Genomic DNA, 26754 nt, shown 5'->3' with positions numbered 1-26754 from the left:
AGTACTATTTGACCCATTATTAATTGAAATTAAAATTGGTAAATGATCACTACCATGGGGATCATAGACAACCTTCCAGCTACAATCTAACCGTAATGACGTTGAACATAATGATAAATCCAATGCGCTTGGACAAGCCGGTGGTTTCGGAACACGTGTCATATCTCCATTGTTCAAAACAGTCATATTAAAATTGTCACAAAGATTATAAATCAAAGTGGAGCGGTTATCGTTGTAAGATGAACCCCAAGCTACACCATGAGAGTTAAAATCTCCCAATATTAAACGGGGTGAGGGTAGAAGTTCGACAATATCAGAAAGCATTTGTTGTCTAATTAGTGCTTTAGGAGGGATATATACAGAAGCAATGCAGAGATCTTTGTCTTGTATGTTAATTTGACAAGCTACACATTCGATGCCTTGAATTGAAGGTAAATTAATTTTATAAAAAGAATAACACTTTTTAATCCCTAAAAGTACACCTCCATAGGGAATATCTCGATCTAATCGTACGATATTGTAATTATTGAAATTGAGATTGATATCTGAAGTGAGCCATGTTTCACAAATAGAAAACACATCACATTTCAAATTATTAATCATAGCTTTGAATGAATCAAGTTTAGGTATGATACTTCTGCAATTCCATTGTAAAATATGTATAAAATCATTAGTCTCAGACGATAAGTCAGTCATCGAAGGATATTAAAGTAGAAATGAGGGGCCATTGAGAGGTAAGCTGCTTTAAAAATGTTTTGAAAACAGGGAGTAATGAATGAATAAATTTGCTGAAAGGGTCCGGTATGTTTAATGATTCAAGAATCCAGTTTATTACATGAGAAAATTTCAGAATTCCTGATTTTGTTTGTTTATTTGAAGGTGTGAATGAGCTATCACAGTTTTTGGGTGATAGTGGTGGAAACTCTTGTGTTGACTTTAAATTTAAAATTCTAGAGGAAGTTTGATTTGATTTTTCAGTATCGTGATTAGTTTTGGGAACATTACCATTTCTATTAAGTGATATTTTAGGGCCCTTGTTGGGAAGTTTTGGGGAAGAAAGATTTTTCCTTTTTCTAGACCAACCAGGGTTTGAAAAAGAAGGACCAGCAAGAGGAACATCGCAGGACAATAAATCATAAATATTAGAAGAAATAAGAGAATTTGTTTCCGATTGCTTAAGGAGATCAGAATAACTGCGTTTAGCGCGGTCTTTAAGAGATCGTTTCATTTTAATTTTATGTTGAATGAATAGACACAATTCGAGAGTTCATGTTTAGTTTCACCACAGTAATAACAATTATTATTTTCTTGATTGCAAGAGTCATCAAGATGGTTACCCCCACATTTACCGCATCGACTTTTATTGCAACAGTAGGCAGAAGTATGGCCTAACTGTTTGCAATTGGTGCAGTTCATGACTCGTGGAATATACAGGCGAACGGGTACAAGGACATTGTGAATCGAGATGTGAGATGGTAAAGCAGATCCAGCGAATGTGACACGAAATGAATCTGAGGGGGAATATATTTTCTTCCCTTCTACAAAGGACACGGATCTCAATTGTTGACAATCGAGAATTTTAACCGTTGGAATGGAAGTGTTCTTGAAATATCCAACACCGTCTTTTAAAAGAAATTCACTGGATAAGCTGGAATCGGTAACAACACCGTCAATTTCTACATCTCGAGCGGGAACATAAACATGATATTCCCGGGTGAAAAACTCCGAAGTAGCAATTTTATTAGCTTGAGTAAGGTCTTTAACCACAACTCTCAATTTGTTAGGTCTGACCTTAGAAATTTCAATGATAGACTTGAAATGAGACTCTAAATCTTTAGATATCTGAATGATGTTTAAGGGCTTTGATTTGGGCCCTATTTTAGGTCGGAAATAAATAACAAATGAACCAGTCGATCCGTCTGGATACAGTTTAACGCGTGAGGGAATTGAGGAAACAGTGGAAAAAGGGTCAGGAGGTTTAGGTGTAATAGAAATAGGATCGGCCAAATTTTTTTCATCCACTTCCATTGTGTGTAAAAGAGCACACTATGGTAGGGCAACAAAAAATGCAAATGGATACAAATATAATAAATTAAGTTCTATACTTAGCTGTTATAATAAAAGAAATCTTGATCTTTAAATTTCTTGGTGTACTTGAATTGTCGTTGATCTTTCGAAACCTTCGAACCCCTTGAAAACTCTGATTCCTGTATCCTGTAGAGCAGCAAATCTTGAATAGCTCTGGATCTCTTGGAATCTTCAAATCTCTTGAATACTGATGGCGGTATCCTGTAGAGTTGCAAATCCTGGTATTTCCAATATTGAATCAATACTTCAGATCTGCAATTATAAAGAAAATTAATGACGGTAGCAGCTGTAAATAAATGCGACACTTCCCAAGCGAAGGTTGCTGAGCAATGATGTTTTCTCATTGTTAGTCTTTTTTTGTGTTACCTATGCTTGAAAAGTTCTTTGTTGAATTATTGCAAAATGGTAGTAAGCTTCGAAATCTTATTTGATGCCAAAAAACTACTCCATTGATTCGGGACACATTTGCAAAATTTTCCTTCTGGATGAATGTAGATTAGGCTGTCCCAAAAAAATCGATGTTGAAAAAGTCAAGGTGCTCAGCCCTAAATTAAAAGTAATGTTATTTATAGCATTTTTGTAGAACATTTCGACTTTCTAAAAAACTGTTTTCTGGTGCATAGTTTTCCATCACATGTAAAACGCCAATATCTCAGCTCCCCGATAAGATATCAAGAACTATTTTTCATGTAAACTTTCTTCTTGAATCCCGCTTTGCAGTAAAAATTCCAGTTCTGGATCAAACAAAAAAATGTATGTGTTTTGAAGGGTTTTATCTAAAATTTATTAGAAAAATTCACTTCACTGCAATTTTCAATGGGCTCTGTGAGTCAAATAATTGAAAGCGATGCTGAACCTAATCATGCAAAATATTCAAAAACAACCCCACATAAATAAAAAAAAATATATGGAAAAATGTGGGTGTCGAACAGAAATGAAAAAAGTGCAAAAGAGTGGTTTTGTAGTTTGAAAAACTCATTTTTTCATAAATCACGTTTGGACAACCTGAAAACAATTACAAAAATGCTAAAAACAACAATATCTTTCAATTTAAGGCTGAGCACCTTGACTTTTTCAACACCGATTTTTTTTGGAACACCCTAATGTAGATCTGACAGAAAAAAATTAAGCATTTGTCATTTTAGCACAACTGCTATGTAATTTGAAAAAAAAAAGAAACGATATGCACCAATAACGTAGCATATAAACAGAGTTCAAAGTAGCAAAATTTTGTATGGTTATGAATTTAAAATAAATTGATTTCAACATTTCTTTCTGGGATTCTAAATCCATCTTATAACAGGGCACTTATAAAAAAAAGTCATTCGAATTAATTTCAAACAAACCAAATAAAAAATGATTTTGAGAAAAGATACATCAGACAACTATTCCACGTAGAAATGAAACGTTAATTATGCGATATATTTGTAAACATAATCGCGTTTCGAATGACGAATAATACAAAAAACGGGAATCCTATAAGCTAAAAATGTCATTTTGTGCTATAAGCATTTTTTTTTTGAATCACAACAAATGTTTGAAAAAGGTTTATGTAAAAAGAATATTGAATATTACAAACATTTTTAGAACTAGAACGGTTTGCTTGATCTTTGTGATTTTTTTTTTTTGTTCATACAACATTCATTTGACACGGCACAATACAATATAATGTTTAAAGGCGCCAGTATATCTAGTGTCTTATATTTAAAATATCTTATGAACTAAGGGCAAATTTTTTATCCTCGCTTCCGACTACGAGCTAAAATTAAATCTAAAGCTAAAACTAGCATGTTCTTTTTAATCAGTGGTTCATTGATCTTTGTGATATACTCGACAAAATTGCAAATATTAATTTTATCTTTTCAGAACCAAAATATTCTCCACAGAAAAAAAATTAGGAGAATGAATTAAAAAAAAAAAACAACTTAAAAATACCATCTAAAAAAGCTTTTTTTTTATTTTTATTTTCCGAATGACAACGAGAAAATGTCATGGCACACAATAATGGCTATCCGATCATGGAACTTGGAGAAATCTTCTAAACATATAAAAATGCAGCTCTGTCTGTCTGTCAATCTGTTCCATGTAGGCTTGAAAACTACTGAACCAATCGGCGACATATTTTGTATATAGAGGTTTCAGTGGCCGAGAAAGGTGACTGAGATAGTTCGAGACCCCTCCCTGTTCTGAAAGGGAAGAGTCCCATACAACTAAAACACAAATTTCTGCACATCTCGAAAATTAATCAAGTAAATGGAACCAAATTTGGCATGTGGATGTTTTTCAGGGCAACAAATATGTCCATAATGGTTAGACACCCCTCCCTCTTCTGGAAGGGACGGGTTCCATATAAATGAAACACACATTTCGCACATCTCAAGAAATAATCAAGTAAATGGAACCTAATTTGACATGTGAAAGTTTACGGGAGCAGAAAATATATTTATGATGGTTCGACACACCTCCCACTTCTAGATGGTAGGGCTCTTATAGAAATCAAACACAAATTTCTATGGTGGTTTGTCACTTATCCGTACCCTGGAAGAGGGGGAGGTCACCCATACAAATTAAACAGATATTTCAACCAGTTTTTTTGCGTAAAACAGCCTAAAATGCTCGGGTCGATGTGATTTTTTTTGTTAGGGAATTAGAATTACGTTGTCCATTGATGTGAACTTTTGTAATATATCCCAGTCAATTGCTATACGTGTCCCCTTGCAAAATACAATGACCACTATTGTTGAGTGATCAGGTACCTGCACCGAAACGCTCCCAGTCAGGTAAAATATGGTTTATGGAGCCAATCACCTTCCCAGGATACAAGGACCAAATCCCTTTGGGCTGTAAACAGCCACTGCGAAGAAACATTGATCTGCGTTTAAATGATGCACCACCAGTGTGTCGAACAGTTGACATTTTTGCATGACACCGTATCGAAAAATACTGTTGCCTCTCTTGCAGACTGCGACAGCAGCGTTCAACTGTACGCTTCTCTATTTGAGAGAATCGTGTGACTTAAAGCCAACACGGACGGTTAACGATTCTCTTTTGTGCCGATCTCCAGCCGCTTCGATATCTCGACTGTTGCATTGACAATGAATGACAACGAATGACAATAATTGGCAATCATGCGACAGTTTAGCACAGTAATAAGATGGAAAATTAGTAATTACTATGTATGTACTACCAAAAAATATCATCAATCGTGTACACCGGAAAATTTGAATCTCAACTTCTAAACCTTTTCATTCGAAAATAGTTCGCTGTAGCGAAATTCTCATCCAAATTTTGCATATTTAATCATAAACAGGACAATAAAAGCATGAATCTTACAAATTCAATCAACAAAAACTTGTATAGAAGTCTTACATCAATCTTTTATTTAATGCATTTAATTAAATAATTCAGCAATAAATATCAAACGATGGGGACTCCTGAATCTTGGATCTTCCAAAATATCAAACGACGGTTTTTATCATGATACTGTACTGCCGCTATTCGCATAACAGTCCTATGTTAAAGTCCTATGTTTTCTTGTTCTTTTGCGTAAATGGGTCCGTTTTGGCATGCTCCTCAAGAATAGCCATTAAAATCGAGGTTGATGGGAATCAAACCTTACTTCTTTAATGGTTATTTTTTAAAAGCATGCCAAAATGGACCCATTATCGCAAAAAAATAAGAAAACACTCAAATTTTGCATAGGACTATTATGCGAATAGCGGCAGTGTATTGCATTGCAGCAGCATGGAGACGCATGGTAGTTTTAACGGATATTGAAGATTAATAAAAATTTTATCTCCGAAAAAACTACCTCCATGAAAACATAATTATTATGCAAAATTTTCTGGGGAATTAAAAACAAATATCGAATGATAGAACCTCCTGGATCTCAAAACCTCCAGCACGGCTAAAAAAATGGTTTGTATAATAATTATCGCAGAGTTATTATTATTTGGAGTACACCTGGTTATTTCTCCTTGAAAGGCCAATTATTTACCTTCAGTTTGATATCAGAGATTCAAAAGTTGGTTAAACGGGTCAGAAGTTACCAATATTGGAAAATCAAATAAATTGAAAAAAGTTGGCTTTTTGTAAAAATTCTGTAAGGGCCAAACAAAACAATACGGGTCTAATTTTTTTTCGAAAAATAACAACTACAGAAGACAGTACACTCTCAGAACTCAATGAAACTCTGTGGGTGTGTAGCCTTTTTTTAGATAAACAATTGGGTTTGCCGTAAATTCTTCTGACCAAATTAAAGTCGGCAGTCTTAAGGAAAAAAATTCTAAAACTTCTTTGTATCGTACTTCCACGTTAATGAGTTTGAGAAATATTGTCAAGTGATAACTTCTAGGAAATTATCTGATCTTTCATTAAAAAATATTGAAAGAATCAAATTTGACATCATACACTGAAAAAAGATTATTTTAAAAACAAATCAAAAAAAAAGAAATCATTTTAGATTTCTTTCGGAAATCATTTTAGATTTCTTTCGGAACAAGTTTTTTAGATAGACTTTTTTGTTGCCTAAAACCGTCTGAACCAACCATGTTGTTATTTACAGATATAATGATTTATGAAAAAAAAAAATTCATTCCTTTTCAAATTTTAGTTCATATACATTTTCAAAAAACAAGAAATGCATAGTTGCTTAGGGTAGTAAGGCTCACACACCCACAAAGTTTCATCGAATTCTGAGAGGGACACGGCGAGTGATGCCGTCTGGAATCACCTGACTATGACTACAGTTCAACAGCTAAAAAACATTGAACGATAAAACTATTCAATACGGTTAAAGAACAAACTGAGCCGCTATTTAATATCCTTTTATATCCTTGAAGAAAATTTATATATTTCAATATGATATTTATAATGAATATCAAATTCATTGAGAAAATTGAACAATATGCAAATGATCAAAATCAACGTTCCCGGTATCATTTTAGTCCTGTGAATTTCAGTTTGATATTTTCTACTCTATTTAATTTGTACATCGAACTGAATTTTAGCTATCGAAAAATGTGTTTCATAAGTTCAGCTTCCACTAGATAAAATTCTGAACGAACCAATAGTTGGATCTGTTTTGCTAGAAATGACCCCGAACAGCAGCTCGAGTAAACAGCACATTCTGTGTCACCAAACAAGAACAAAAGAAAAGCTCGCTTTCTTTTATGGTTTGTATGTGAGGAATGTCTGCACAGTACCAAAAGTCATACTGAAGACGAGCTTCAATCGGCGTGTTTTCATCTGCCTTGCCATCAGTTTGTCCTATTGTGCCAGTATTTCATCTTTCTGTTTATCTCTGTCTCTTTCTTTCTATCTTTTTATAATCACCGAGACACAGAGCTAAATCGTTTTCATTAGTTTGAACTCTTTCCTGTGTCGCCTCGTGGGCGATTACATCCAACCATTGTTTAACTCGTTGCATTTCATTTCGGTTACCAACAATAGCGCTTCTGTACGCCACCATTTTCGGTCATGTAACCACAATTATCCAGCAAATGACATCCGCCACGGCAAAGTACCATGATATGTTGAACAATGTGCGAGAGTTCATGAAACTGCACGAAGTTCCGAAGGCACTAAGCGAACGGGTAATGGATTATGTCGTGTCCACCTGGGCCATGACGAAAGGATTGGATACCGATAAGGTAAGTGGCTCTGGTAAATTGTGTTTGTTCATTGCACACCCTGTACCTATATTGATACGCAGCTTTTTCTCAATTTAACCAAATTTCCAACGATAGGTCCTAAACTATTGCCCAAAGGATATGAAAGCGGACATTTGTGTACACCTGAATCGAAAAGTATTCAACGAGCATCCAGCGTTCAGGCTGGCTTCGGATGGATGTTTACGAGCGCTAGCCATGCACTTTTGCATGTCGCATTCCGCTCCAGGTAAGGAGGAGTGTTGTCTGACGAGAGCGTACCAAAAACCAAATGGTTACGGTTCAGCTCAATGAATGGCAATCAATAAATAACCTTCTCTGTGCGTTTAGGCGATCTGTTGTACCATACCGGCGAAAGCATCGATAGCTTGTGTTTTATTGTCACTGGAAGCCTAGAAGTCATACAGGACGACGAGGTGGTGGCCATTCTGGGCAAGGGGGATGTTTTCGGGGACTCCTTTTGGAAGGATTCGGCCGTCGGTCAGAGTGCAGCAAACGTGCGAGCACTAACTTACTGTGATCTACACGCGATAAAACGGGACAAATTGCTCGAAGTATTAGATTTTTATTCGAGTTTTGGTAATAGTTTTGCGAGGAATTTAGTTCTGACCTATAATTTAAGGCATCGATTAATATTTAGGTGAGTACTTACCGCGTGTAGAGCGTCGCATGTTTGATAACAGTTTTTTCTAGTTTATTGTTGATATTTTTCCATTTTGAAATAAATCCATCGTTAAATATATCTGTATATATCTGATAAAAATAATATTTCTTAGTTTATTCGTACATAGGATATTTATATTTAGAAGCACCATTATAACCTGAACCACTAAAAATATTTCATATTGTTTTTAAATGGTTTGTGCAAATTATAAATAATTAAATAAATTATAAATAAATAAATAATTTTGATTGTTACTGGCATTTGACGCAGATATAATGTTTATTATCTTTTATTGCAGCGGTTCTCAACCTGGGGTACGCGTACCCCTAGGGGTACGCGAAAGCCTTCAGGGGGTACGCGAGGGAAAAATCAGTAATGGCAGACAAAGCAATTTTTATTATAATACTTCGTTTGTTGTTCAAACTTTCTTTTAAAACATGACTGTAGCAATTGAACAAATTATAGTTCAATTTGAAACCTGAACTGGACTACCTCAACATGATCTACCACTACTTTCTCCCACTATGCGAGTAAATTGCAAGCCAGGGGGTACAATAGATTTAGAACATATCACAAAGGGGTACGCGGACAGAAAAAGGTTGGAAACCGCTGTTTTATTGGAACAAGATACGTAACAGACAGCAGACAGAGAACAATTGGAAAGGTTTCTAAATTTTCCAAATACGTACTTTTGAAAAGTTTCTCCAGATGAATTATTTCATTACAGAATTAATATGGAATTCACACTTTTATTTATTTTTTTATATATATCTTTAAGTACAAGGTATACAAGTATTGATGATTAATTAAACTGATAAATTCTTTCTTTTGTGCCACGTACACTTTTACCAGTTTGCAAAGGTTTTTAAACAAGGCAAGAAAATACCAATGTGTTTTTTCTGCAGTATTGAATTTTAGTGTATTTTTGAAGAATTCTTATTTTCCCCGGCATATAAATAATATATTCCGGATATATTCATTTGAATTTATATAACATACGCCAAATTTATGAATGTAAATAAATAATGTTCATAACTAGTAACTAATACCAATTGAAGGACGCCTCGACCATTGGCTATAATTCCAAATCGTAAAGCGCAGCGTATATTATTTCTTTATTATCGTTATATCGATTTAAAAAAAAGACGATTTATACTTCGCATCGGAGGGTGAGAGAATTTTAAAAGTTATCAAGCCAATAATTTTCTGAACATGATGTACGACAGGTGCAGTAGCATAGTGGTGAAAAAGCTTTCATAATTTAATTCCCTTATTTTTTCTGACGTTCCATGAAATATTAAATTAATTTTCCTGCTACCTTGTTTGTTTCATTTTCCTCCGTCAATTTTGTTATAGTTTGGCAGTTGATAGCTCTACCATTCGTTATTGATTCAATTCTGATTGCCATCCTGACCGCAACAGACCACAGCGTGTAGGTCAAACTGTTTCTTGATTGATTTTCATTTTTCAAAATTATTTCTTTATGGATGGTCAAGTTTTTCAAAAAAAAACATTTAATTTCGTTATTTAGTTTTGAATTGTGTGTAATCCAATAATTTTAAACAATTCGAAAAAATTGTGTGATTTGTATTTGAATGATAAATTGAAAATTATCATTCATAAATGCATTCGTTTTTGAGTTATTTCGAATTTAATTTAAGAATACTAGAAAGTGAACACAAAACTTTACATTAAATAAAAAAATTGAATTTTTCCCTCAAACTAATGTTTTATGGAAGCTTAACATTACTTCCAAACTTTTGATAACATTCCTGGATGGAGAAATTTAAGACGATTTTTCACTAAAAAGTCAAGTTTCAAAGAATATTTTCAATTTGGCTGTGGCTCTAAAGCTCAAACTAGAAATAAAAGAAAAATTTTAGATTTTTAACCATTCCTGTGAATTTTGGTTGAAAAGCTATAGTCCTTTTGGGGCAGCTATTTCGAGCTTTAGGGCAGCATTTTTTAACTTTTATCGACCAGTGTAATCAAATTTCAATAATCTTAAATCATGAAACCTGCCTTAGTTCTGGTTGACGGTAGCGTCAAAGGAATGGCATTCGGCATTGCGCAATCGCCACACTAGATGTGGGAAACGCGTTCAATAACGCTAGTTGGGACTCTATAGCCATGCGCTTCGTGTTAGAGTGCAGGTGCCACTGTACAAAACTCTAGAAGAAGGCATAATTCTAGAATGTATCGACGGGAACTGGTTCACAATACACACAAACGCGTTCCAATCACCGCAGGTGTACCGCAAAGCATCCTAGGTCCAGTATTATGGAATGCCATGTATGACGGTGTGTTGGAACTCAAGCTCCCTCCGGGAACAGAGCAGTGATTGTATACTTTGCGGACGACATAACTCTGGAAGTCTAGGACGAATCAATCAACGAAGTCGAGTTGAAAGCCGCGCATTTCATACGCGTAGTTGCGGATTGGATCCACTTCAGGAATCTGGAGTTAGCGCACCATAAGCCGGAGGTAATCGTAATAAACAACCGTAAATCGGAACAGGAGACGACGATAAGTTCTGATGGGTGCACTATTGTCTCCAAGCAATCCTTGAAGCTTTTGGGGGTGATGGTCGACAACAGGCTAACGTTTGGGAGCCATGTCGACTATGCCTGCAGGAAAGCTTCTACGGCTTAACCGACGTTAGCACGCACGACAGGCTGGCATGGTGACTATCAGCATCGTCGTCAAAGAGGATATAGTGTGCTTCGACCAACGTGACACAAGAGAAATTCCTACGTAACACCAGAAGATCAATTTCGATGGCAAGTTGGCAGCATGAATAGCCCAGTTCTACCAAAGGTGAATGGACACATCGACTGATCCCTGCAAAGACCGGATGGATCGAGAGGCGTCACTGCAGGTAGTATCTGCACAGCTCTGGGCAAGGGGAGTCACCCATATGTCAACCGCTGAGCTTAGTATGCCCTTGTTTCACACAAGCGAGGAGCGAAATGCTGACAGTGAGCGGACTGAAAATCACACCGGAAATATATGCGGCAGATGTGTATCGACGGGGGCACCTGCAGAGTAGTCAGCAACGCTGCTTCCCAGGTCGCTCTCACGTTGCAAGGGTATCGATGGATCAACCATCGAAATACCACGGAAAGCAAACTCCCCGCCTTCGAAATCGACTGTGAATACCGTGCTCAAACGTTACAGGGCCCTTTGACGGAGAATCGCGCTAAGCGAACCAAACGTAGAAGTGGAACATTGGACCGGAAACTACGCGCGGAGGTCCGGAATAATCCTGGGAGCGATTAATTGGAGGTATTCGACGAAAAGTTCGAGAATTCATCTTTATATTCCTACCAATTTTATACGTTGGAGAAATCGGAAATTGTATGCGGCCAAATTCTAAATGAAACAAACCTTATGTTCGTCCGCTTCCATCACAGAGCAGTTTTGAAGTGCCGACTCGTTCACAAGTACTAGATCAAGAGTTCTAGAGTGAGAGTTCTCAACTGCATGCGTCAAACCATGGACACAGAATGCATCTTGCAGGGCATTCCCATTTGCGGTCAAACGTGATCTGCTAGTATCTATAGACTGTTCCGAAAATTATAAATACATCTTCTTTCTTGATTAAAACAAAAAATACAGGATTTTTCGGGTCATTTTATTCTAAAATATAGATAATAAGTGTTTTCTTTCCAGTTTCAATTCAAGTTGGGATTATTTTTCATAGGATACGCGAGTTCTCTAACTTTTCTCTTAACACTACTCATAAGCTTTTGCACAGTGTGTTCTCCGACCATTTTTACCACTTTAAGCCAATATTTTTTAAATTTTTCAACATTGTCCGCTGGTTTGACATATTTCCTTAGCTTTGCCTTGGTCAAAGCCCAAAAAGTTTCAATAGGGCGAATTTCAGGGCAGTTTGGAGGATTCATCTCCTTTGGGACACATGTGACATTATTTGTTTTATACCACCCTAGTGCATCCTTAGAGCAGGAAGCAAGATCGGGCCAAAAGATTGGAGGATTGTTATGCTGCTTAACCATGGGTAACAACCTTTTATGCAAACACTCTTTCACGTAAATTTTACCATTCATTGTGTCATTCGTAATGAATGGACGAGATATTTTCCAACATTCACAAATGGCCTGCCAAACCATTACCTTCTTGCCGAATTTTTCGGTGTAAATGGCTTTCACTAGTCCAGGGACATCCTTTCCCTTCGGTGATGTATAAAATTGCGGTCCTGGCAGAGTCTTATAGTCCAGTTTTATGTAGGTTTCGTCATCCATGATAACACACCTCTTTTTTTTGGTCAGAAGATTGCCATAAAGCTTCCGAGCTCTCGATTTCACAGATTCAGCTTGTTTTGGATTTCGTTTTGGCTGCTTCTGTTTCCGACGGGTCTGCAGACCCATTCTTCCCTCGGCACGCATAGCGTTACTCGCCGAGGCTCCAAGCTTTCTCGCCACATCTCGTACTGATACTGAAGGATGCCGCTTGTAGTATTCCTAAACCTTTTTGTCCATTGTGGGATCAACAGGCCCGGGTTTTCTACCACGTCTTGGGGCATCAGTAAATGTGCACTCTTCACAATACTTCCGCAATGCGGTTTGAACTGCTCCGACACTTATACCTTCTTCTCTGGCTAATTTTCTTATAGAAAGACCACTCACGGTGCCCCATTTGTGCACAATTCGCTTTCTTTGCTCGGGAGAAAGGCCACGCATTTTTAAAATTTCGCAATAAATGTTAGAAAAAATGACAGCATCTGTTTCTTTTGGATGTAAACAACAGGACGCAGCCAACGTTTGGTTGAATACTGCACGTTATTTGAAATGACGGTTGATCGTAAGTGTATTTATAATTATTGGAACGGTCTATACGACAAGTTTTCTTACGTCAGATGGTACCCAGTGCAGTTCTCGTTGGCTGTAAACCCCAAATAAAAGAGCAGTATGGATTCAAGTACGATAGTATGGAGAAAATAAAGTCAGCATGTTTTTGAATAGCATCAAGATCAATTCGATGGCTATGTGGCAAATACAGAACTCCTATGTTAACAGATGAACTTTACCGTTTTTTCATCAACAGTTGCTCGAGCGTGTTGCTTATCGTGGCTGAATCGATGAAGCAGCAGTGTCTGGAAACGGTTTATGAGCTCCAAGCTAGGGAGATAGAATGCTTTGGTTCAGTCCCATACGTTTTGATGAAAGATGCGTCGCCCTCGTATACATATTAGCAATAGGACGTTTTAACTCGATCGATTCACACGACAAGCGGTAACGGAGAAATGCTGGAAGCGAAAGGAAGATTAGGTCTTGTCAAGTTGAAAGCGCCTTACTATCCGTCCCTCAGCCGCCAACCTAACAACTTTAATGTCTATTGTGCCCAATCTTTTTCTAAGCCAGCTGATCAAATCAGCTATGACGTTACGTGAGACTCGAGACAAATAGTTCTAGAATTTCTGAATGGGATACAACCTCCCAGCATGGAGAATACTCTATCAGAAGGCGACAGCGAGTGTTCAGTTCCATACATTAGATCAAGCTTGCAGATTTTTGAAACAACCGTTGGCTCGTGTCTGTTTTTGATGTCTGGGTTAGGAAAATGGGTCAATATTTGACCTTGGAGCTTATACTCAATTTCTATCACTTAGTAAGAAAACAATGATCATAAACGCTGAATAATAATTAATATTGTTGTGCATTAGTTCAGACTACGCTGCGACAGTTGTAAGTTATTAGATAGTTTTGTTTTAAAATCTTAAGGTAAAGAATTCCAAATTTGAAAATAAGAAATGTTCTGTAGAACAAAATGCGATAAAAATAAGAATATTAGTCTGAAATCCAGTTAGCAATGCTGTAGTTAAGTTAAAATAAATCTGCTCTTGAAACTCGAGAAGTAACGGATTTTTTTGTTCTACGTTTTCGTTTATTAAAAATCTCTTTCCTCACGTAAATTTATACTCACGCATTTCTACCATATTCTCACCCACCACTGTAGGAAAGTAGCGGATGTGCGACGAGAGAAAGAACTGGCTGAGCGGCGGAAAAATGAACCCCAGTTAGGCTCTAGCCAAGACCACCTGGTAAGAAAAATATTTTCAAAATTTAGACGGGCTCAGCAGAGTGCACAAGGAACAAAGGAGCAAACTGGTTTCACTCAGAGCGATGTTGAGAAGGGAGACACAGATACAGACAAAGGAAAGGTGAATATAACACACTTGAAGAACAATTAACCGAAAACCGTTAACCCATTTGTGAACTGTTATTAGTTTGTTAAGAAAGCTGTCGATTGTCGGTAGTGATGCTGATTTTAATCTTCATTGCTATTTAGGAATGTTTCGTTGTTCAGCACACAGCACACTCACACAATGTTCACCTTCAAACACTCAAGGAAATGCCATGATTGTGTATGCTGTTTAGGTTCAATAGGACGGAAGGGTTTATAGATATAGTAGAAATAATAGATCTAGTCATTAGTTAGTGTTGCAATTATTGCTCACAATTCACACATTTCTAGTATATTGCCTTGATTGTCGTCTAGATTATTTCATAGTTGCCTACAAGTTAGAGTGTAGCGATTTTGTCGCTAGTACATTAGATGTCCGAGTGTTGAATGAAATCCTAAATTTGTATTTTAATATGTTTCGTGCACGTGTTAACTATCTGTGAATTGATGTCCTTCAAAAAGCCAATATTTGATATAAGTTTTGAAAATATTACGAACAAAATTTGGCCAACAGGCCGTAACAATTGGATAGTCGAAATTATTCTTGCCTAATTTCAGCTGCCGGCTAAGCTAACACTTACCGAAGACTCTCGCGTCCTAACAACCGTCCCATCACCATCACCATCACCGTCACCTTCGTCCGGACCCCCGTCGGCAAAAGGAGCACGGGCTAGCAAGTGGGGACGCCTGCTCGGTAGTTCTAGTGTTGATTCGGCCAGCGATACTAGCACAAAGGTAGCTGTTTCGAGAAGCTTAAGTGCACGTGAAAGTTTGCGTGAAAGTGCACAAGGTAGAGCCAGTATTAGTTCGAGTAGTAATGGCGGTCAAGGCAATAAGGTAGCTTTCAATGTGTTTAGCATGCACTGCACCTCACATTGCATCGGGATTGAATTTTCTGTTATTTTCTTGCACTTCTATTAGATTTTTCCAAAAGCTCCGAAGTTATCAGCTGGACCAGCCACATTAGCACGGCAGGATACAATTGACGAAGGAGGGGAAGTCGACCATACGCCTAATCGAGAGCGACCCAATGTAGTGCATATTGAACGTGACGGTAGTAAACCTCCATCCTTGGAACGGCAGCCTACCGAACGTGATCGTCTGTTAGATAGTGCCAGTACAAATAGAGATCGTGAACGCGAACGAGAACGTGAACGGGAACGAGAGCGTGAACGAGAAAGAGAGCGCGAACGGGAGCGACACATGGATCGAAACTTATCGCTCGAACGCGAGAGACAAATAGAAATGGCCCAATCTAGAGCGACCACATCCGATACGTACGATACGGGCCTACGAGAGCAGCCATCAACGTTGGCACAACGGGACTTAATCGCGACAGTACTAGATATGAAGGTAGATGTCCGCTTGGAAATGCAGCGGATGGCACAAAGAATGAGCAAAATCGAGGAACTGCTAAACGAACTTATCAACCGAATACAGATCGATTCATCCGGTCAAAGTTCTCCCGGAGATATGACAGGCACCAACGTTGTTCCGACCTCCACTGCAAGCACAAATAACCCCAGCTCCAATCCAAGCCCAACAACCAGCATACTGAATCCGGCACCAGGGACCGCTGGAACAGTAACCTCACCAACAACTCTGATTCCCGGAGGAAACGGATTAGGACCTATACTGCTACGAAAGCGAAGATCTAAAAGTCGTAAAGCTCCTGCACCTCCGAAGCAGAGCCCCGAACAGACGCGGCTGCTCGAGGCTGAACCATCCTCCTCGTCCTCCACCAGAAAACGCGAGTTCCTCTAGCCCCGGATTCTCTTGCGGCATCAGGCAGATAACAGCTCGAGTGAACAACAGCAATAGACAAGTGAGAGTAGTTTTTTGGCTCGCAGAACAGCATATGGTCGCATTCATTTCTTTGAATTTCACGAAATTTTATTATGTGGTTCTAATTGAATCGAAAACAAAACTAAGTGACAAGTTGGTGCAAAGCATGCAGTCTTTGATTCTTCTACAATTGATCTCCTTAGATCTTTCTGATTCGAAATGCCTTTTTCAATGTCGTTGTCAGCAAAGAAAGCTTTTCGCTCCTTTTTCCTATATTCCATACTTTATGTTGTATAACAGGCCAGCCGAACGATTTAAAATGAGTTTTCTTTAGATATATATTAATTTTTATTTTATTTTTAACAAACAGTGTTTCAATATGATAGATCTGATCTTTTCATTTTACATCTACATCTACATCTACAATTTTAATACTCGCAAAACGTCTACTTCCTCGTTGAACTTTTCTTCAGAAATTTTCTTATATTATATACAATGTTTGACGCAAAGTAAAGCACAATTAGAAATACCCGTTTATTATGTAATTTTGTATTATGAATGGATATATAAGCATTTAAAATGTGCAGTTCGTCTAAACTTTCCAATTGAAATATTTACTAGGAATACTGCATGTTTCTAGAAAGAAACGGCATTTTTGACGGCAAACGCAATTTTATTATCATAATTTCCACAGTAAATTTCGCGAAATTCAAAGGCTAATGCTTCAAGTGTACTCTGCATTTGCCTAAAGAAAATAAGTTTTCGAACCAATCAAGTTATCAAAACAGTAACCTATTGTATATATTCACTCATCGACAACAAAGGACAATTGTTACAATTTGTATGATATAATCAAAAACCAGAATCTTCCTACTATATTCTTTAAATTGTTTTTCCCACCAAACTTGCGTTAGTCGTTTCCAAAAAGAATATTATTTACCCCACTAGCAGAAGCATTATTTATTGCCGCCCCATCGACAAGAGTGAGCGATTCCTGAACGATTTCCTAATCATAGATGTGGCAATCAATCTTGACAGTTTCCCGATGACAAGCGTATTTTTACACAAAGCTTTTCATCAGAAAAAAATCAGCAACTTGGGTAGAGTTTACTTTATTAGGTTCGCTTAATAATCTTCGGATTCTGAAACATCACAACAAGAATTTCAACAATAACTAAATGCTATCAACCCACAGCAGACTGATTTGGAAACAATCATTTATTATTGGAAATGTCAAACAAATAAACGCTTTTTATTCAAATTATTGATATTTACGAATCAATGATTCCCGATAGTAGCAATAGTTAAAAATACCAGATAGATTCTTTTAATAAAAAAATCGATTGATCTCCTAATGCATATGATACGATAAAAATGTTACTTAGGCAAAAAGCAATGGTTTCGCTAATCTGCTTTCATTCAAAGAAAACAAATCGGGAAAGATTGTTACATTGAATGCGTTTGTTCCGTAGGATATCCGAAAAGTATTAGCTTGTACATAGGATCTTTTATAACTAAATATGATAGGAATCGAAACAAACTGTAGAGATTTTTAAAACCGAGAACGCAACATTCAAGCGGGTAGGACAACTAATCGGCAAGGGCTTTTTTTACTCTCGATATCAATCGCGTGTGTTGAAATTTTAACGACACTTAATTTTCCTTCGTAATTATTACTACCTACTGGAAAAAAAAGCAAAACGATGGTCGCTCTGCGTAGATGATTTATCAACTAGGTTAATTCAATTCGAATTGCAAAATCGTTACCAGCTATTCTTAAAGTTGAATGCGTCAAATAACTGTATAATACTGACACTACGCCTTAAACCACCAAACGGTTACACGCACCGCATAATCATTGACATTTAGAATGAAATAACTCACATGTAGCCAATTCTTGAGAAGATTTATTGCGTGAATACACTCAAAATCATTTGTTAAACTCTAATTATTCGAATGCGTTTGTTCATCATATTTGCCCATTGGATGATTTTCGTAGAAAAAAAATGAATATGTTAAAATGTAGTCATAGGCCTGTATATTCGCTCAATATCAGCTTAAGTTATCTTATATGCCGCAGAAAGTTTCGGGAAACATCAAGTAAAATGAGAAAATTTTAGAAATTCAGTCGAACCGATTTCCTGCTGTAGTAACGAAACCTTTTTACGATTCTTTTTGATTAATCTATGTGTTTTTAAGAGAAAATGATAACAAATCATACCACGCCAATTAACCCCTGCGAATCGATTATGAACTTCAAAGTAATTTCATTCAAAAAGCTCGATTCCGTTGTGTAACATTTCATCAATTGTATCTGAGTAGAATGTTACCTGTCAGATTGCAAACACACTGGATTTATACGTTTTGTGTATGCCAAGCGAAGTTGGGATACATAACACCACTTCGATACTTATATATACTCCGGTATACATTTATGTTTTTTTTTTTAGTATAACAAAATTTGATTATTGTGCAAGTAGATTCGTAGTGCTAGTCCCGCAACTGTCAATTGTGCTACTAACAAGTGTTTTTTAACCGTTATGTACTCGGCAGGGTACTTTATTGCTTTAAGAAACAAGGATAACCTCAACAGCCAGCTGAAACTTATGGAATGCTCTTAACTATAATAACTCCATCTCTTCGAAAAAAAAAATAAAACAGCAAACTCTTCATGATTCAATTTTCGGCACAGGAGCTTCCGGCTGGGCCCATAACCTGTTATTGCAAGGCAGGGAATCTTCTCTTGATAGAGGTTGAACTGGTAATAAGAGAATTTTATTTTTCATTTGGTTGCCATACAAACTACACAACCCGTTGCTAAGAGATTACATGATGTTGCACTCCATTAAGGCGATGGTTGCCTAGATCTGTCAACATTGATTTTCATCGCATCAAATTTTCTGAAAATTTATTGCTCTGAGTTTTGTCGTGTGAACTGTAATTTAAATAGTCTTTTGCAGTTTTAAATAGTGATGAACTGTAATTTTGTAAATTCAGTTTGTGTACTATACACAGGCAATACGCAACTACTTCTACTGCAACGAAAGAAATCGGCTTCTGAAAGTCCACTTTTGGATTAACTTTGGTGTTTAATTCTGATAAAGTTGCTGTTGATTTTCATTCAGTAACGGTGAAGCTTATTTGGTTGGATTTTTAGCAAATTTTGTTGCGTGACCGTGAACGATGTGTATGAAATATTTCATCAGAGCTTGACAGCTTGTTACAAGGATGAAAGTCTAGTGTATCTGAAAGAATGCTGCGTTCATTGGAAGTGAAAATTGAAAAAAAATGGTTTTAATTTTCGTTGAATTCCGCGGATATTGCAGAAATGATTTTTACCAGCATGAATACGCAGATCAAAACGAAACCAGATTTTTATTTAACCCTCTAGTGTCCAGTGCCGCTTCTGGACGGTCTGCGGTTAAACCTCTAAAAAGCTTCTATAAGAACTTAAAAAATGTTTATAAAGCCTCATAGTGGTTTTTTCGAAGTCCGTCTAAAAACTAATTTGGGCACTAGAGGGTTAATTATTTAATTGCTTTGTTACATGATTATTTAGTGTTTCTTCTGTTCACAATTTGCATTCGTATTTGAAGAGGATTTTAAGTGAATTTAATGTTGAACAATAATTAACCATGCCAGAAAAAGCAAAATCGAAAATTTTCATGGACGCTTTGATAGTTTAATAAAGGAATTTTTTTCGCTGTTCTTTAGAAATCAACTATGATTTATTGTAAATAAACGAAATATCGAAAAATATGTTTTGTGGAAAGATTCAAAGCTCAGATCTTTATATTATATAATCACGACGAGAGCTTTTATGGCGCATGGGCCGAATTTCGTCATTCGTCATGAAAAGATAAAAAAGTAAAGCAAAAGTCCAGTAGATTTTCTTCCTGTATCGAAACTTCATCTTCTATTTATTAAATACAAAATTCGCGGCCAACTGTTAGTATGTACAAGACAATTGCAGAATTATAGCGCTACAAACCTGTTGATAACCAGAGTCTCTCCCAAGCCTGATCTTGACGATCTACAGGCTAAACATAAAGCCCAAATTTGCGGAATTTACTTCTGTAGGTAAATGAAATTGCAAATAAAACATATGTCTATTTACGATTCAGAACAGGTTTGTCTTATCGTTACAAGCGTTCGTGAATCAGAATACCTGTTTGAATACGATAAAGAGCGTTTCGCTTCGTTTTTGCTAAGCCTCATCAAATTTTTGTGTACCCAAAATATTGTGGAGCACTTCATAGGGCTTCAGCCGAGCGAAATTCTTAATAAGTCCGCCATTTTGTTTTAAATTTTCCATACCATTTTTCGTCTTCTTCAAACATTATAATAAATGCATACATAACTTCACTGTGTCACTTTTCCCACCTCGACCAAAATAAGAAAAGAAACTTCTTTTCGAAACGCTTTTCAACCCAATTTCGCAGCTGTGATATATACTAATCTGGGCTCTGAGCTGCTTCAAAATTTTATTCTATAGAGAAAAATGAAGTTTACTGTATTTTTCTTAATTTTTAAACATTTCGTAAGCGTTTTTAACTTTGGTAAACTCAAAGTATCTCTAAACCTTCTTTTTGTATAAATCAACTTAAAAAATGACATAAAATTAATGAACTTTAGTAATTTTACAAAAAAAAATCGGTAGAAGTTTCGTTCATTTTCGAAAGCAGGCTGTTTTCACTATCATCAAAATATTAAAATCATTATGGTGGTTCGGAAATATCGCATTGACTATGAGTATATCTGCTTTCAGCTTCAACCGATAAGGTTTCCTGCCTAAGTAAAACTATTTGAAACATGTTCCGTATTCGTCGGAAATCGTAATCCAAACAATTTCTGAAGCAATCCGCTGGGCGGCTTGCTGAACTATTAGCCACATCATAACTCGTTTCAACATAATATTAAAAGCGATTGAACGATAAAATATGTTCCCATTTATTCGATGATTTCTCTTCAATCATTACACAGTAAAACTCTCACATTCCAATAGTAGAACATCAACGGGACGAAGACACAATGAAAGCAAACTAATGAACAAGACAAACGAAAAAAAAGTTGAGTGTAAATAATTTGAGACAACATTATACAACCATAACAACAGAGGAAACTGTAAAATTCTAAATAAAGAGCAGCGACACATAAACAATTTTGACTTTAGCTTGTTTTTATTTTATTCACGTCAACTCAATGAAAGAAACCCGATTCGCAATCCCGCACAGGTTTTTACCGATCTCAATCTTGATGTACCCGTGGTCGCCGAAGTTCGGGCCCCATGAGTTTTTCACCCAGTAGTAGGGTATGCTTCCTTCCAAATTGTATCCGACTATTTCCACCGCATGATTGAGATCGTCGTAGTCACCGTCACAGTGGTATTGCACCACACCTCCAAGATAGTACTGCCAGGATAGTGCATTGACAGCTGCCACAATCGGCCCGTGCGTGGCCAAATAGCGCAGCATCAAGTGTTCACGGTTAACCAAACTGTAAATGAAAATAATGTAAATAAAATTTGTTAAACTGTTTAAGAGATCTATTTTTTGGAACCCACATATTTTCCGAAATATAATATTAACAATTATGAAATTTAGATATGCGAAATGTCTTAAATCAAGTCAATGAGAAGAAGTTCTATGAGTAAGGACATATTATCCACAGTAAAAATTGGAAGATGTTTAAATTCACTTGAAAACTCATATAAAAATTATAGAAGAGTTTTCCGCCAATCTACGCGTAGTTTCTAGCCTTAGCATGAGCATGAGCATGATCATGAACTTTGATGACCGCTCACATCGCAGTTGCACCTCCGTGATTGACATGAACTATTAATGTTGCACAAAATAACAACAGGGAAGCTTCTTGGTATGTTATACCACTTTCGATGTGCAACAATTCAGTCACTTCATTTTTTTTTAAATGTCAATAACGGTGCTGGCCACATCCTTACGGTCGAATGTCACGTATTTATGTTGGTATAATGAGGTAGGTATAAGATAAAGATAATATAATAAAAAATAGACAAGATAAATAAATAAATCATTAGGAAAAATTATACGAAACCACACAACAACGCAGTTCAAATCATTAGGCATCTAATAATCGTAAGACGAACTTGAATTATTGGTCATTGTACAAAAAAATCAAAGCAGCATTATTTTAAGAAAGAAAACAAAGTCAACGGATTCTTAGAACTCCGAGCAGTTTAAGACTCCTTTGGAAATTTAACTATAACACAGTGGAATTTCGATTTTATCACGGTCAAAAAATCATCCTCCCGTGAATCCAATGAAGCTGTGGACTTGATGAAATGATAAATTTTAGTATTTTTCGTTAGATTTCACTGTTATGCAACAAAAAATACTAAACTTCATTATTTCCTCGAATCAAAAGTTTCGCTAGATTCACTGGAAAGTGCTCTTTTGACCGTGATAAAATCGAAATTCCACTGTATAGCTTCAATGATAAATCCACACTGAAAAAACTGCGCACGCTCCATCCAAGTGTTTCATCAATTGGATATAAAAATGACTCTGCGCTGTTATATGTAGAATTTTTTTCATCGAATTCAATAATTTGCCACTTTCGTTTCAAGTTGTCACACACATCAACTTACATCCATGAGCCGCACTTCATTTACGTATGATTCCAACATCCCTTTGAAGTGAATTACACTTGAATCTGCCCCACTGTTTCATCACAGTGATTATCATGTGCGAAACACTTTCAGTTGATTTGTTTTGTTTTTATATGTCAAATGAAGTGCCGTTTGTGCTGAAAAGTAGAAAAATGGCGACAGATGAAAAGTCAGCGAGTGTCATACTGCTTAGAAGTTCGACGATTTTCCGGACTACATCTGTAAATTTTTGCAAGGTAAGTGATTTGTATCACGTGAAAGAATCGAATTCTTATCTTATTTCGTCTTTCCAGCACAAGATCACAGAGATTCTGATGAATACATCTTTACGCTAGAGGCAAGCATTTGTTTACTAAAACATCAATTAATTAAATTAAAATAATTAATTTTTTTGTTTGCTTTACAGGCTTCTTCAACAGACAGGGAAAATTTATATTTGGTGATGATTTATTGTAGTAAATTTAAATTTTAATTTTTATAAATAAAGCAAAGGTTGCATTATATGCAATCATTTCCATGTAAAACTGTTTTCATTTTAAAATCGAATAAAAACCATTCGAAGTTCGGTAGACATTCATTTGAGATTCAAAATCCAAACACTTTATGTCTATATGTCATAACACAAGAATTGAAAGTGTTTTCCTTTTGAAAATGAGATGTTGCACGATGAATAATTCTGAAGTGTTTCGCATATGAATTCTATATGTTTTGACCAGTAGGGCGAATTGAAGTGCAAAACACTTTATTATGCCGTGTCGATTTCTTTCAGTGCAACATGAATGTACTCATTAGGGTGGGGAAAAATGATCGATTTTCCAGAACCAAGTTTTGTTGGTTCCTTTTGAGGTCCCCAACAACCCTGAACTTACCTGAGGTCGATTGGTTTTATCTCCGCTTGGCGCATTGCATTTCAAATTTGTATGAAAATTCATATGGGAGAACCTATTTTTTTGCATTTCTCTTTCTAGAGAGCTCAATAATGGTCTAATAATGCACTACATTATGTTAAAGTATAGTATTTTAGATGCCTAACAACTTTGCAGAGGACACTGAAGAGGTAGAATGTCTCTAAGAAGAGCTATAGCTGTTCAAAGTTGAGTATGTCGATTTAAATGCAGAAAATCTTGTTTTCTGCCAACATTACCAATGTACCGGCGTCAGTAGGATTCCCATCAGAAGTAACCTGTCGTAACGAGTTTATACACTCAGCTGGACCAAGCAAACAAATTTAGATCAATATACTAGGCGTAAATGGATTCTACAACGTGTTTCAGAGGTTACTTCTGATGGAAATCTGACTGACGCCGATACACTGGATGTGTTGGCAGCAAAAATGATTTGCAACATAAATTTCGACATACTCAACTTTGAACAACTCTAGTATTTTTTTGGCACACCCTAGCTCTTTAGTGTCGTTGGCCAAGTTGTTGGGCATCAAAAAACCTACCATTTGAAGTCATGAAACCTATGGTTTTAGCCGTTTTGAGCTTTTTAGAATGGAAAATGCAAAAAAGTTGGTTTTTCCATACAAATCTCCATATAAATTTAAGATGCAATGCGCCAAGCGGAGACAAAACCAATCGACTTCCAATAAATTCAGGATTGTTTGGGGCCCCAAATAGAACAAAAAAAACTTGGTTCTAGCTTTCTGATATCAAGTTTCGTTTTTTCCATATAACGATTCCCCACCCTAGTACTCATGCTGATGTAAATGTAAAGCAGGACACTCTTGATATTACGTTGAACAGATTTCGAATAAGTTAATTTAACGTCGTTTGCTCAGAGGTAGTTTTTTCAATAATATTCATATGTATACCGGATTCGTTGTTAACAGTTCGACTTTTATTTTTTTAATTTTTTTTTCAACGTTTGGGGTTCTTTCTGAGTTACAGGTAACACTTATTATTTTTATATAAGAGTAACAAGTATTGAACTCCCTTCGGATTTTCAAGAAACATCATAGTTGTACAAAAACACTCATAATATCAGAAAACTTCTTAAAATGGATTTTGAGTTTGGACGTAACCAAAACATTCGAGTTTTATTTATTACAGCTTTCACTCTAGTCGAAAATATGTCAGTTTCGCAGCGTTCGGGACTGTATGTCTAATCTAAACTTTTAATCTTGAACAAGGGGCACAGTTATTATATTAGTTCGAAACGAATTGAAAGCAATCCAAAATCACAACTTACCTGACACAAGAATATCGCTGCACTGTCTTGAAATCTCCTTTATTAGCTTTGATAAATTTGCATCTGTCCTTATTGCCATTTTGTAATCGCCCAGATTCACAGTCCTGTAACGTGTTTACCTTGATCTGTTCGTTTTGTAGCCACTCTAGCAGACGACAGGTATCACCGCCGTCGCAACCATAGTTGCCGTTTTCGGCACAATCGATTATTTGCTCGTTGCACAATTCGGTTACATTCTTTGACCCTGTCTTGATGGCCGATAGCGATGCAATGGTATCCACAACGCTAATAGCCCAACAAGCGCCACAATTTCCTTGCGACTTCAATGAAGGAACCACATTTTTCTCTCGCCTGCAACGAAAAGTTTATTTACCGCAATCATCGAACCATCCCCAGCAAATATGTTTACCAATCAACGACCTTCGGGAGATAATCCGGTATTTTGAGTGATCGTTTTGCTCTGGAGAAGATAATGTTATCTTTCATTTCGGCACTTTTCGACTCTATTATGAACTTGTCCAGGGGACTTACACTTTCCTTAATAGACGGAATCAGACCATGCTTCAAATCTGCCAGGTTCATGAGCAAAAATTCCTGATCGGTTAGATCTGCGTATTGTGTTATGCCGTAAATAGCTGTATCATTCTCCACACGACGTATGTTTAAAGACGTAATCTTATTTAGCGATGCTCGGAATACTTGGAAACGATGTTCGTACTCGCGCACGTTATACCGATAAGGCTTGTCGTAAAGCCGTATGAAGATGTCGAACTTTTTACGTGTCTCGATAACTGCATTCGGTTGCAAGTTGAGCGGTATCATCAGGAAGCACAACGTCACGATTATCAGAATCATTATCATTTCTATCACTTCAGACATTTTCGGTAGGTGCTTGTTTTCTAACCACGTGAATTAACAACAACACCACTACGAGGAACGATCGGCCGCACTGATCGCGTTGCTCAGAACAGAGTGATCATTCCGGGGTCAGAAAATAAACCGAACTCATCAGTCCGGCAGATTTCCTTATCACATTCAACAGTTCTTGCCTGATGATCATGAGCAGTCAGTCAGTAATAATGTGTCGGTTTAATGCTCCTCTATAAGCAGATTGTCTGAAGTATTGAATTCAATCAGTTGAGTTAGAGCTAAAAAATCATCAATTTTGTGTTTCGTTCCTTATTGCTCATTCATTTCTTAGCTTGTTTGACCAACAGCTGATGAATTTCGAACACTATGAAGGGCATCATTCATCGTAACATCAATTGAAAATAATTTTCTAGTTGATCTAAAACTTTTAACGCCTTGTTTATTTTATTTGTGTTGAAATAGAGTAATAGAGTTTTGCGCATACAAATTTAGAGGATTTGAATAACATTTTTCTGAGAATTGTTTTTAATGTCGAACACTTTTTTTAACTTCGAATTCGAATACCTCGATTATACCGAGGTGAAACAAAAGTTTGTTTTACAACAAAAATTTATTTTGCATATGTTTGCTTA

General features: G+C 36.5%; 2 protein-coding genes across 6 annotated transcripts in view; one reads left to right on the top strand and one right to left on the bottom strand.

The window, feature by feature from the left end:
* The window catches only part of LOC129729734 (potassium voltage-gated channel protein eag), an 82478-nt gene extending 63400 nt beyond the window's left edge, over window positions 1-19078 (top strand). For 2 of the 5 annotated variants that reach the window (XM_055688523.1, XM_055688526.1), the window contains 6 exons: window positions 7540-7739; window positions 7836-7986; window positions 8088-8397; window positions 14401-14605; window positions 15187-15465; window positions 15550-19078. In XM_055688523.1, coding sequence (XP_055544498.1) covers window positions 7540-7739; window positions 7836-7986; window positions 8088-8397; window positions 14401-14605; window positions 15187-15465; window positions 15550-16392 — 1988 coding nt within the window. In that variant the 3' untranslated portion in view covers window positions 16393-19078. The remainder of the gene's footprint in view (window positions 1-7539; window positions 7740-7835; window positions 7987-8087; window positions 8398-14400; window positions 14606-15186; window positions 15466-15549) is intronic. The other 3 variants (XM_055688524.1, XM_055688527.1, XM_055688525.1) reach the window with 3 other exon arrangements.
* A 2495-nt stretch (window positions 19079-21573) lies between these two features.
* On the bottom strand, window positions 21574-26272 carry LOC129729736 (cathepsin O-like). Its single transcript, XM_055688529.1, has 3 exons — window positions 25662-26272; window positions 25253-25603; window positions 21574-21909 (listed from the first exon to the last, which is right to left on the bottom strand). The coding sequence occupies exons 1-3, from the start codon at window positions 26129-26131 to the stop codon at window positions 21603-21605; spliced, it is 1128 nt and encodes a 375-aa protein (XP_055544504.1). The 5' UTR covers window positions 26132-26272; the 3' UTR covers window positions 21574-21602.
* Window positions 26273-26754: the final 482 nt, after the last annotated feature.

The sequence above is a fragment of the Wyeomyia smithii genome, chromosome 3 (assembly GCF_029784165.1).
Source record: "Wyeomyia smithii strain HCP4-BCI-WySm-NY-G18 chromosome 3, ASM2978416v1, whole genome shotgun sequence".
NCBI classification, from domain to species: Eukaryota; Metazoa; Arthropoda; class Insecta; order Diptera; family Culicidae; genus Wyeomyia; species Wyeomyia smithii.
The sequence above is the reverse complement of the archived record's forward strand: the minus strand, read 5'-3'. Positions and strand labels throughout refer to the sequence as shown.